General features: G+C 46.6%; 1 protein-coding gene across 5 annotated transcripts in view; it reads right to left on the bottom strand.

Annotated features, from left to right (window-relative positions):
- WDTC1 (WD and tetratricopeptide repeats 1) overlaps nt 1-13,526 on the bottom strand; it is a 44,349-nt gene that overhangs the window by 11,867 nt on the left and 18,956 nt on the right. For all 5 annotated transcript variants that reach the window (XM_038377926.2, XM_043506103.1, XM_038377925.2 and 2 more), the window contains 7 exons: nt 12,397-12,584; nt 10,288-10,470; nt 9,862-9,956; nt 7,881-7,996; nt 4,222-4,297; nt 2,311-2,407; nt 884-1,057 (listed from right to left, as the gene is read on the bottom strand). In XM_038377926.2, the coding sequence (XP_038233854.1) occupies nt 884-1,057; nt 2,311-2,407; nt 4,222-4,297; nt 7,881-7,996; nt 9,862-9,956; nt 10,288-10,470; nt 12,397-12,584 (929 nt within the window). The remainder of the gene's footprint in view (nt 1-883; nt 1,058-2,310; nt 2,408-4,221; nt 4,298-7,880; nt 7,997-9,861; nt 9,957-10,287; nt 10,471-12,396; nt 12,585-13,526) is intronic.

Genomic DNA, 13,526 nt, shown 5'->3' with positions numbered 1-13,526 from the left:
GAGAGGGAGCGAGCGCACATGCACCTAAAACAGCTTTGCCATATTTTGTGAGAGCAGCTCTGGCTGTTGTCAGAAGGGACATTAACTGTTGCAGATGCTAGCAGTATGCATTCAGCAATGCGCCAGACGCAGCCTTCCACAGCGCCCAAAAATTAACCATAATCCTGCAGTGTTACTGAAAGGATCCCAGGGAGTTTCCAGTATGGCAGGACATGGCTAGGTCAGGTAGTATGAGAATTAATACACCTCATGTTAGATGTGCTCTGGGTAGATCTGCCAATGGTGGTGATTTGGATTAAGCTAGCTGTAGGAGCAGTTACAACCGACCTGCAGGGGGTCTTAGGCTTTCAGGAATGTAACAAGGACTGAACCAGATAAGCAGTAGAACCACTACCTCGTCAGGGGATGAATGTCTACAAGCCCTTCCACTGGAACGTTCCCTATACCAGATCACAGAGCTACTGATGCTGCTTGAGAGACATGGGTTTTTTATAGACTTTTTCTAACGTTATAAAGAAACGGAAAGCTACAGAGTGTGTATCAGTAAGCAATGAAGTGAGTTATTAACAGCATCTCAAGATCAGACACCATCTGTAACCAGTCTCTAACATACACAATTCTGTGATTAACCCATTCTATGTTTCACAGTATCCTTCAGTAGGTTTTATCCGATTAGATGAGCCCCACTCTGCACAAATGTGGCTAGGAGCCCAAGCAATGGGGCCCAAGAGAAAGGAACTCGGGGGGGGAGGGGTCACACCCAAGTCTGGAGCCCAAAACTTTGTATACCTAGCAGTACTGATGCCCAAACCCTGTGGTACACTTGTTTGACAGCACACACTCATTTTGTTAGCCTTCCACAAAAGGAGTCCACCTTACTTACCACTTGCGCTTCATGTAGGCAGCGGCTCTGTTTCCATACAGCATGGCATTGTTGGGTGCTTTCTGAACTGCTCTGCTGTACAGTTGGATGGCTTGAGTCCACTGCTGGCATGCAAATGCCTCATTGGCTTGCTGCTTAATTTTTTCCAGATATGGAGGCAGCTCAATCTGGGTACTGCAGGGATAGACAGGTGTGGGGTTACAATCACTATGGTAACACTAAAGAGATTTAACTAGACCAAATTGTTGGAAGTCTAATAGAAGAATTCCATTACACCAAGAAACAAAGGAATAGAGCCCACCCCAGTCATACCAAGGGTCCATCTTGTCCAGTATCTGACAGTGTCCAATACCAGATGCTTCACAAAGGTACAAGAAGCCACATAATGGAATAACCTGATTTTAGGGAAGTTTCCTTAGAAGCCCTGTCAGCTAGGAGTTGGCTTATGCCCTGGAGCATGAAAACTCCCATCTTTTTTAACATTAAGTAATGTAACAATAGGTGCTTTTGTTATCCGTGTGAAGTGCTTAACTCTTCACTGAATTCTACTCGTATCTCTTTGCTTCAGTGATACCTTGCACCTGCAAGTTCCACAGGTTGTGTGGTGTAAGCAATATTTCTTTTAAATCCGTTTTAAATCTGCATTCAGTTACACAATTTTTTAAAGAGTCAAATAAGCTAGCTCACATGGCTGCACTAAGTCTCTTGATATTTCAAAGATTTCTGATGAATTAGCACCTTAAGCTAGTGGAACCCCAAAAAAACAGACATGTTCAACTTCACGTCTGCCTCTGCTTCCCCAACTACACTTAGTCCTTGTACAAAGGGAGAAGTAGAGTAGATGCTGGTAATGGCAAAGAGCCATTCAACCCGGTCACCAGTTCAAATCCAGGCCAAGATGATCATGACTGAGTCATGACCATCCAAGGGCTGTCCTGGGATCTGTGAACTGAGGCTGTCAAATCATTTCACAGCAAACAGGTGCCCAGATCACAATGGATCCCTTTGCCAGCAAAGGGGAGAAGGGCACCATGAGGCATGGAGACAGTCATCTTTTTCTCCACCCCCCCAAAGGCACTCCCTTCAGCTTAGGAAGGAGAGACTGTGCTGTGGATAAGTAAAGGAGGTCAATTTCCACACGTGACAGGCAGTTGCTGACTTAAATCAGCAATAATTCAAACAACCATAAAAGAAGAAAGATCCTGATGGCCAGGATTTCCCCATCATGCTCTTGGCCTAAACTGGCTCCGGTTTGCAGCCCATTTACCACCAGCAGCTGAGCGAATCCCAGAACAAAGCTTCGTGGTTAATCTTTGTGTTAGTAAGTGAAGAAGAATTCCACTTCACACCTCAGTCAGCAGCTTCAGGTCTCACTGGGAGCACGGGGCACAGAGGGGCACCTCATCCAAACGAATTTGTCACCTCACCTGATATGTGTTCTTCCCTCAGACAATCTGAATCCGTTGCTGTGGAGATGGATGCCGTTTGACACTCCATTGGTTGATGTCTTTCCATTTTGCACTTCTGGGGGGTTGTAAAAAACTCAATAAATTGAAGAGTAAAATCCCGCAACGGATTACACAGACTCTCCTCTGTGGGGTTGGGCTTTCTATTCCACCAACACAAAGTCAGGCTAGCAGGAGCCCAATTCAGACCAGAGGTAAGTAGCTACAACCCCATGGACTTCAGTGAATCTGGTTCCTACCTCAAAGTATATGGAAGTATACACATTTGGCAGGGCTGGCTGACCCCCTCGGACATCAGCTACAAATACTCTGCAGGATCCATCACAACAGATCTCCCAAGCAAGAAAGCTGAATACACCTAGAGCTTCTCCAATCTTCTCCTGCCTCCCACAGAAAATGGAAGACCATGTGAAGGGCATTCAATGTCACCTTCAGCAGACTGGACTTGGGCATAAGCCATGACCCACTGTATTTTCCTCAGGTTACTAGAGGTTTTAAGTTTATAGAATGGCTACATCAGCTACTCACTGAACTACACCCCCCATCCCCAGACATCCTTACCTTTTTAATAAGTGACTAGGACACACTGAAATTAAGTTAAAGCAAAACACTGTAGAGCTAAGGAAGGTGGATGTTGAGTGAGAAGCAACAGAAGAAAGCAAGGTGATTGGAATCCTGTCTGGGCTCCTAGCTAGGAATGTTCGCTTTCAGATCCTTTTAAGGCATGAGATGAAGTTTCATTACCATTAATCCTTTGGAAGCAAAGAGCAAAACAGCCACCACCACCACCACACCTGATGCTTTTAACTCTTCACCTTCCCATTTTAGAAGCTATGACAAATATGTAAAGAAGAACGCTTGCCTCACATTAGAAATAGGGAAAATGGGCTAGGGAGGGACATCACTAAAGTCACAGAGGGGAATTTGTGTCTGAACTTGGATTAGAACTCATGAGCGCCTAGCTCTCAGTCCTGCACTCACTTCTAGCGGTCCTCTCCACAGATGTTTTTCGCTTGGCTAGCAGTCCTAAGGGTTAACTTAGTACTAAATGATCCTCTTAGTTTCTGCTCCCTGGCCAACTTGCCCAAGTAGTTTAGTTGCATATAGGAGCAGCAACCAACTGATATCACAAGAAAAAGAAAGAAAGAAAGAGAAAGAGAAAGAGAAAGAAAGATAGAGAGAGAGAGAGAGAGAGAGAGTGTGTGTGAGTGTGTGTGAGTGTCATCGACCAACACCCCTACTACTATGAAGGCTAAACAAAGCTGAGAAGGAAAGGGCTGGGAAGGCTACGTGCCACAGTACAGACTGCCCTGGGACTGCCAAAAGGTTGGGTAGGGAAAGAGAGAGACAGGCAGGTATTCCACCACATGTATAGGTGCCCTCTCCTGGCAGTCTGCCATAGCATAGCCTTTGCCTCAATTTTCTGTTCCCTGACGGTGGAGTTGGTTTGTTATAAGTGCAGCAGAGGGCAGGGGGTTGTGCTAAGGAATGAGACTATTCAATCTCTCCACTCTCCAGGCACCAAGCTCAGTTGTTTGAGGTACCTTTGGGTAGGGAAGAAAAAAGGAAGACCAGCAGTTTCATATTGATATTGTTTGAAGCCATTAAGTCCTCCCTTACTCCTTGTGCACAGTTTTAAGAACCCCCTTCCCCACACACCTTTTGGTATTTCAGTTCCTTCTACCCGAGACACCTGTTTTATTGCTCAATAGAAGGGTTTTGGAAGTCAGAGCATTAACAGCACTGCAGAAATAGCCTTGCTACTATGCTGCCCTCATTCACTTTTCTAGTTCCCGCTCAGCTCAGATATCATGCTGAAAAGCAGAATCGCACTGGGCTTTGCTCTCACTTCCCATACAGCAGCACACTTACCCCCTGAAGAGTGGCACTTCTTTGGCAGGAGAAAAGTGTACGGCCGCTGTTTGTAAGTCAGGTCAAACAAGTAGACCTACAAGGCAATGGGGGAGAGAGAGGGAGACCAAGGACTGAACACACAGCCAGTGACACCATGGTGATGAGCAGGATAGAATACCCACCCAGCCAACTGTTTTGCTTTCCATCTACAGTATTACAGAGTTTGGTAGAATGTTATTGACACACATACAGCAAGAAGACAAAGGGCAGCAGTACCTGCACTGGGACAAGGTAAAAAGTACAGAAAGAACTGTGCTGAGAAATGAGACACCTGTCCTACTAAACTAATGGCAATAAAGCCCCCTTGATACCAAACATACTACATAAGCAAGAATTGACCAGTGACTGAATAGTTAGAAAAGGCAAAAGTTCCAGTTACAATGTTAATAGGGTTAAAGAAACCCAAACAAAAAAAACAAAAAACACAACCCACCACACACACACACACACACACACACACACACACACACAACCTACAAATTTTACTTCAGCCTGTACAAACAGGTTACTGAACCATTTTTGTCCTTGGGTTCATGACCTGACTGTAAACAATTAGCAGCTGAGAATGGGAAGCAAGTGGGTCACACTAGACTGAGGGAAAACCATCTATAAGCAAAGGAAGACTCCCTTTTTCTAGAGAAGCCCAGATTCTGTCCCGCAAAGCTCTTGAACAAGAGTATCTCGGCATAAGAACTGCCAGCCCAGATTAGACTCAAGGTCCATCTAGCCCAATACTCTCTCTCAAAATGACTTCATCAGATGCTTCATAGGAAGGTGCAGAGAATGGCTATGAAATTTTTGACGAGTGCAGAGTGCAAATTTTTGAAGGTGCAGAGAATGGCTATGAAACTTTGACTCCCTCAGGGAACAGATGGCCAGGATCCCCTGGGGGACTAACATGAAAGGGAAGGGAGTCCAGGAGAGCTGGCTGTATTTCAAGGAATCCCTGTTGAGGTTACAGGGACAAACCATCCCGATGAGTCGAAAGAATAGTAAATATGGCAGGCGACCAGCTTGGCTTAATGGTGAAATCCTAGCGGATCTTAAACATAAAGATCCTAGCGGATCTTAAACATAAAAAAGAAGCTTACAAGAAGTGGAAGGTTGGACATATGACCAGGGAAGAGTATAAAAATATTGCTCGGGCATGTAGGAAAGATATCAGGAGGGCCAAATCGCACCTGGAGCTGCAGCTAGCAAGAGATGTCAAGAGTAACAAGAAGGGTTTCTTCAGGTATGTTGGCAACAAGAAGAAAGCCAAGGAAAGTGTGGGCCCCTTACTGAATGAGGGAGGCAAGCTAGTGACAGAGGATGTGGAAAAAGCTAATGTACTCAATGCTTTTTTTGCCTCTGTTTTCACTAACAAGGTCAGCTCCCAGACTGCTGTGCTGGGCATCACAAAATGGGGAAGAGATGGCCAGCCCTCTGTAGAGATAGAGGTGGTTAGGGACTATTTAGAAAAGCTGGACGTGCACAAGTCCATGGGGCCGGACGAATTGCATCCGAGAGTGCTGAGGGAATTGGCGGCTGTGATTGCAGAGCCCTTGGCCATTATCTTTGAAAACTCGTGGCGAACGGGGGAAGTCCCGGATGACTGGAAAAAGGCTAATGTAGTGCCCATCTTTAAAAAAGGGAAGAAGGAGGATCCTGGGAACTACAGGCCGGTCAGCCTCACCTCAGTCCCTGGAAAAATCATGGAGCAGGTCCTCAAAGAATCAATCCTGAAGCACTTAGAGGAGAGGAAAGTGATCAGGAACAGTCAGCATGGATTCACCAAGGGAAGGTCATGCCTGACTAATCTAATCGCCTTTTATGATGAGATTACTGGTTCTGTGGATGAAGGGAAAGCAGTGGATGTATTGTTCCTTGACTTTAGCAAAGCTTTTGACACGGTCTCCCACAGCATTCTTGTCAGCAAGTTAAGGAAGTATGGGCTGGATGAATGCACTATAAGGTGGGTAGAAAGCTGGCTAGATTGTCGGGCTCAACGGGTAGTGATCAATGGCTCCATGTCTAGTTGGCAGCCGGTGTCAAGTGGAGTGCCCCAGGGGTCGGTCCTGGGGCCCGTTTTGTTCAATATCTTCATAAATGATCTGGAGGATGGTGTGGATTGCACTCTCAGCAAATTTGCGGATGATACTAAACTGGGAGGAGTGGTAGATACGCTGGAGGGGAGGGATAGGATACAGAAGGACCTAGACAAATTGGAAGATTGGGCCAAAAGAAATCTAATGAGGTTCAATAAGGATAAGTGCAGGGTCCTGCACTTAGGATGGAAGAATCCAATGCACCGCTACAGACTAGGGACCGAATGGCTCGGCAGCAGTTCTGCGGAAAAGGACCTAGGGGTGACAGTGGACGAGAAGCTGGATATGAGTCAGCAGTGTGCCCTTGTTGCCAAGAAGGCCAATGGCATTTTGGGATGTATAAGTAGGGGCATAGCGAGCAGATCGAGGGACGTGATCGTTCCCCTCTATTCGACACTGGTGAGGCCTCATCTGGAGTACTGTGTCCAGTTTTGGGCCCCACACTACAAGAAGGATGTGGATAAATTGGAAAGAGTACAGCGAAGGGCAACAAAAATGATTAGGGGTCTAGAGCACATGACTTACGAGGAGAGGCTGAGGGAGCTGGGATTGTTTAGTCTGCAGAAGAGAAGAATGAGGGGGGATTTGATAGCTGCTTTCAACTACCTGAAAGGGGGTTTCAAAGAGGATGGCTCTAGACTGTTCTCAATGGTAGCAGATGACAGAACGAGGAGTAATGGTCTCAAGTTGCAATGGGGGAGGTTTAGATTGGATATTAGGAAAAACTTTTTCACTAAGAGGGTGGTGAAACACTGGAATGCGTTACCTAGGGAGGTGGTAGAATCTCCTTCCTTAGAGGTTTTTAAGGTCAGGCTTGACAAAGCCCTGGCTAGGATGATTTAACTGGAACTTGGTCCTGCTTTGAGCAGGGGGTTGGACTAGATGACCTTCTGGGGTCCCTTCCAACCCTGATGTTCTATGATTCTATGATTCTATGAAATAACCTGCCCACAAGGAAAGTTCCCTCTAACCCTTAGAAGTTAACTCTGCCAGCAGGATTTACTTGTCTCACTGCAATCTAAACCAGCCCTCAATTTGCAGTTGATTTCTACCAGGAAGAGATTCACAATAGGCTTTACAAAGACCTAATGCTTAGACTGAAGCCCGTCAAACATCCCAGGTGCAAGCCATTGTCTCTATAGGAAAAGACAACTCTTCCTCCATTAGATTCTACTATAGAACTAGCCAGAGATGCCAGTATAGGAATTCGTGCCGGTTTCCAAAAGCAACTCATTCCCAGGTCAGTCATGAAACAATTTCTGCAGGTCTTCCTGATAAGAAATGTCAACTGCAAAACCAGAGTGAAAATGCTACTCAAATCTAACATTATGCTGACCTCTGATGTAAGAGGGTAACAATTACATCCCTGACACAACAGCCACTTGAATCAAAGTGTATTACAGCACACACAAATTGCTCAAGGCATGATAAACTCTGTAGAATAATATATGGGGGGAGTCAAGACATCATGACCCAGCTAATACAGTCTTATGTAATGCTCTTATTCCTGAACTTCAGTTAGCATCCTACCTGTTCCCCTCCCATATTGACTAACAGCTCCGTGCCATCTGGACTGAAGGTGACGTACGTGGCTACTAGAACTCTCAGCCGGTTGTTGTAGTCCGGTAGCTTCACTGGGAGGTGCCCTGCAGAGGAGAAAGACAGTTTACTTGCTTAACTGGTAGCCCTCGACATCTTCTGCTCCACACTGGCCACCATGTGTTGTGGGAGACTGCATTTCATTCATGTGCTCTCTTTCAGCAGTCACATTCAAGCCATTTCCCAGTTTTCTATTGCTGTATATAATAAGTCTTTACATCAGTCTCTGAGGGGCTCTAATCCAAGGCAGGAAGTCTTGCCCTCAAACTTAAAGGAGCCCTTTTGCATGACTATGCCCAGGTATAAAGGAATCGGCCCCTGAAGACTAGTGTTTGCAATCCAGCTAGGATCCAAAGGCAGCCAAACACTGCTTCAGTGAGACTATCCTGAAGCTCCAGTGATCCATGAATCATAGTAGCTGACTCCAGTGAAAGACTCCATTTGAACTTCATTATTTTTCAGCTCTCTAATAATGTTTCAGTGTCTTGGCTCATTGGCACAGCAGAACACGGGCTTCTTGAACACATTGTGCATTAATTGCTCAGCCCACACATGGGTTCTCTTGCTTCAGATAGACCAGAGAAGGACTGAATGGCCAACACAGGAGGATTAAGAACATTAAGGGACCCTATGGTGGGACCTTATTACAAATAAGGCTTTCCAGGGCACAATTCTGATCCTTTTTAATGGATTGGTTTCCCAATCGGACTTGTAGTATTCACTCTGTTTCAGGGCAGTGGTTCAGACCAATCTATATTAAGAACTTGGAAAATAACTAACTAACTAGAGTTATTAGTGCTGGTGAAGGGCACAGAAAAACAGGTGCCCATTTCTCCACAAGACAGGTACTGAATAAGGCCAAGTTTCCCCTCACATTGGACCACAAATGCTTCCTCCGAGAGGAGAGTTTAGTCTCTCATTTATTCAGTTCTTGACTCCACAATGAAGCCGACTACAAGGGGACAGCTGTGACGTAGGCCAGCCAACATACGTCAGTAGACCAAGTTCATTAGCAATCTATGTCAGGTGTGAACTCAACCCAGAAATGAGAGGAGGATCTACAGTTATCCAGTCCCTTCTCAGGTTAATTAATGCATCAGTATTTTATAGTCTTGCAGGATAGCAGAGCAGGACAATCCTGGTTTTTGTAACGCAATAGCCGGTGAGGCCTGGAGGCACATGCAACAGATTGTAAGCTCTCTTGGGCAGGGACTGGGTTTTTTCTGGTGCTGCATTTGATCAGTGACCCTGGCTCATGGGTGGGCAAACACTTTGGCCTGAGGGCTACATCTGGGTATGGAAATTGTATGGCAGGCCATGAATGCTCACAAAATTGGGGTTGGGGTACAGGAGGAGGTGAAGGCTCTGGTTGGGGGTGTGGGCCAGAAATGAGGAGTTCAAGATGCGGGAGGGGGCCCTAGCCTGGGGCAGGTGGTTGGGGCACAGGAGGGGCTCAGAGTACAGGCTCTGGGCGGCGCTTACCTCAAGCAGCTCCCGGAAGCAATGGCACGTCCCCTGCTCCAACTCCTTCGTGGAGGTGCGGCCAGGCGGCTCTGCATGCTGCCCCATTCAGAGGTGCCACCCCTACAGCTTCCATTGGCCGTAGTTCCTGGCCAATGGGAGCTGTGGGGGCGACGCTTGGGGCTGAGGCAGTGCACAGAGCCCCTTGGCTGTCCCTAAACATAGGAGCTGGAAGAGGGACATGCCGCTGCTTCCGGAAGCCGCGTGGAGCTATGACATGTGCACGCGGAGCGAACCCTGATCAGATCCTGCTCCCCAGCAGGAGCTTGAGAGCCGGATTAAATCAGCTGGTGGGCTGGATGTGGCCTGCAGGTCATAGTTTGCCCACTGCTGCCTAGCTCCTAGGCCCTGCCAGATAGAAATAATGGTTATATCAGGACAGTAGTTGTACCTGCCACGTAGTACTGCGCTGCACCATCTGGAAGGGGTTTCTGCCGGTCACAGAACGTGTGGACTCCTGCTGAGGGATTCTGCTTCATGCTTTTTCTAGCCAGAAAGGAAAGTGGTTTTATGATTACAAACACTGAACTGCCCGAGTTCAACCTGCCCTGAGATCCACATTCTTTCTTTGCAAGTAAGAAAGTGTGACAGTTGAGCAATTGCAAACCTGCTCCAAGTCACTACAAGAGTGCTAGGCAGTTCCACTTACCTGTGTGTAAAGGATGCTGGGGGAGGAAAACTTAGTACCATTGCATAGCTGAGAAGGATGATCGCCAGCTCCTCTGGATGCCCCATTCCCACCATGCAAGGCCTCTTTCAGGTCTCGTGTTACTCACTTCCCTGTTGAGCTGGTCCTATGAGTGATGGTGGCCATTACCTGTGGTTGTGGATCATGCGTATGTCATAGAGCCGTACGAAGGGCCCACTGGCTCCCACCGCTAGGTAATTGTTATCCTGGGGGTTGACAGTGAGGCACTTGGCCTCCACCAGCTGCCCACAGTATTCAGTCAGGTCTATCAGGACTTCTGAGCGTTTGCTGTTCTCTCGCAGATCATACTGTCTACAAGGAAGAAGGGAGAGAGAGTTAGTTAACCAGTGCCCAGGAAGAACCAACATAGCAACAAAAGGGAGTTTAGCTTGATCACCATGGAAAGCAGAGGAAGAATTCAGATACAACCATGTTATTACTGCTAAATAGTGACCTTGATTTTACAGAGGACTGGATGGTGTCTGAGGAGGAAAGAGGACACCCTTCCCCTCCAGTCACACTAATGCTTCTAGTGTCCCAGGGCTACTGGGAGCTCCTTGATTTGATGAGCTAAGCTTTGACATCAGAATAACCAACATTTTCTACTGACAAGTCTGTATTACATGGGAATTTATTTAGCACCAACGAGACCTCCAGAGTCTTGACCTACCACACACCCAGGGTCCAGTATTAAGCCTGGAATAAATAAATTCTTTGAGGGTAGTATCTTTAGTTGTTCTAGAGTCTAAATGAGGGTTCTGGAGAGGAATCTCACAGGACATTGCATCTGCCTTCCTCTGCTCCTTCTGATGGAGATAGGACTATTTTTTTCTCATCTCTCATTTTCTGTAACAGGAAATGCCCTCCTCATTTCCTCTGTTTATGAAAAGATGCCCTTTATTTCAAGCTGAACCATTCAGGGGTTTTTTTGGGGGGGGGGGGCAGGGGGGAAGTAAGGGGGAGAGAGACTAGACCAAGCTCTTTGGGGCAGGAATTTTCTCACTATATATGTGTACAGCTCCTAACACAATGGGGCCTTAACCTGTTTGCCTCTAGGCACTATAGTAATATAAATATTAAAAATATAAGATATGGCCTCTCATATCCACACAGTTAAAACTCAATTCCAAGTGCTCATCCTTCTTGCTGCCCTTGACAAATGCAACCTTGCCCCACTCATATCCATTCAGAATGCCGCTGCAAAGATAATTTTCCTAGCCAGTCACATCAGCCCTCTCTGCATCCCTCCACTGCCTCCCCTTTCTCTAACTCAAAACATAAGCCGAGGGCTTTAATATGGCTTGTGTAGTCACGGCACAGCACTGGGAGAGAGTGCTCCCAGCGCTCTTAAAAAAAAGCAGCCACCTCCATGAGGGGTGTAGCTCCCAGCACTGGTGCACTGTCTATACTGGCACGTTACAGCGCTGAAACTTGCAACATTCAGGAGGATGTTTTCTCACACCCCTGAGGGAGAAAGTTGCAGCACTGTAAAGTGCCAGTGTAAACGAGCCCTGAGTATCTTCACTTTCAAAGTTCTTTGCAATCAGTCCCCACCCTACTTCTCTCTCATTCACCATTGAGCTGTCAACACTCACCACTAATTGGCCCACAATACCAGCCTCCATTGCCCAGTTGTTAATTTTTCAAACAAGCAACTTTTGCAGTCTCCCGGCCCACGTTGCCCCTCATGTTCGGGAGGAGCTCCCCAGAAACATCCAAGAAGCTTACCTCATTAGCCACCCTTCAAATCCCTCCTCAAAACTCTCCTTTGCCACGAGGCCTACCAAAAACTTGACAACCATTAGCAGCTGGTGTGCTGAGACCACTGCCCTATCACCAATATTGCCTCATTGCTTCCTTGTACCCCCTCCATCCCTGTCCGTATCCATCTGTTGTCTGTCTTATACTTAGACTGTAATCTCTGTGGGGCAGGACCAACTTTTTGTTCCGAGTACAGTGTCTACCACAATGGGGTTCTGGTCAGTGACTAGGGCTCCTAGGCACTATGGCAATACAAATAATAAATAAAGTCACAAGAAGCAGACAGACAAGGTCTGTAATAGTCAAACCAGTGAACCAAAGTTCCCCTTCATTTATTAACTGAACTGTGCCAACCCAACAGGAAGGGGCATGGAACTGAGTGAACTAAGGGCGTCAGTGACCACTCAAGCAAGACTCCTCTGATAAAGGTCTCTCACAGCACCAAGAGCTACTCCCCAGAACAAGCCTGATTTTTACCTGATTAGCCCATCCTCTGCTGCACTCCAGAAGGTGTTGGGCCACATAGGAGCTGTAGCAATACGCTTGACCCTGTTGGTGTGGTCACCAAACATGTGGATGGTTTCCTTGACAGTCAAGTCATGAACATGCACCTTGGAGTCTGCAGCTCCTGTGAGAAGGATCCGATCCCCTGAATGTGGCAAGAACTGTGGAAGGAAGAAAAGAGATTCAAACCTGGACGAGCTTCAGACATTTCAACTGCCATTTACAGTCATCCAACCTTAGTTATAGTCTAGCCACTGCTGCATCTCCCTTTGCAACAAGCTGCTGTAGTTACAATTACATCCTGAAAGAGCTTGGATCACAACAGGCAATTATAGAAAAGGAATACTTGTGGCACCTTAGAGACTAACAAATTTATTTGAGCATAAGCTTTCGTGAGCTACAGAAATTAAATTTGTTAGTCTCTAAGGTGCCACAAGTACTCCTTTTCTTTTTGCGAATACAGACTAACACGGCTGCTACTCTGAAACAGGCAATAATGCAATAAAACAGGAGCTCCCAGCTGGGAAATCAAAGCTTGTCTGATAGCAGGTCATTCTTATTTGCAAGAGGCAAAGCAACTCTTGCCTTCTTGCAGCATTTACGGAGAAGGCAAGACTGAGTCTAGATTGTAGGGCTCTGCATGCAGTCCCAACTCTGGCTACCACTGCTTGTGCTCAGCATGACAAGTGACCAGTCTCCAGCTTTCCTTCAGTAAGGAGGGATTGTTTGAAAGCAAATTCTTCCTCCATTTAAAGACTTCTATTACATTTCACAGGCAGATGTAAGCCACTCCCAACAGCAATAAAGTAGAGATCAAAGCCACGTGGCCAGAGATCTGTGGAAGGTGCTTATATGGTGCTCACTAATGTAATAATGGAGCACCCCTCAATCTTTTTATTCCTCACAGCACCCGCGCTGAGGTAAGGAAATGCTATTATCCCCAGTTGTAAAATGGGGAAACTCAGGCACACTCGAGAGACTAAATCATTTGCCCAAGGCCCCACAGAATGTCTTTGCTGGAGCAGGGAACTGAACATGGGTCTCCCGAGTCCCAGGCTAGCACCCTAACCACTGGATCATCCTTTCTCTATGCATGTGGAGTA

This window comes from Dermochelys coriacea, chromosome 19, assembly GCF_009764565.3.
Source record: "Dermochelys coriacea isolate rDerCor1 chromosome 19, rDerCor1.pri.v4, whole genome shotgun sequence".
Classification (NCBI taxonomy): Eukaryota; Metazoa; Chordata; order Testudines; family Dermochelyidae; genus Dermochelys; species Dermochelys coriacea.
The sequence above is the reverse complement of the archived record's forward strand: the minus strand, read 5'-3'. Positions and strand labels throughout refer to the sequence as shown.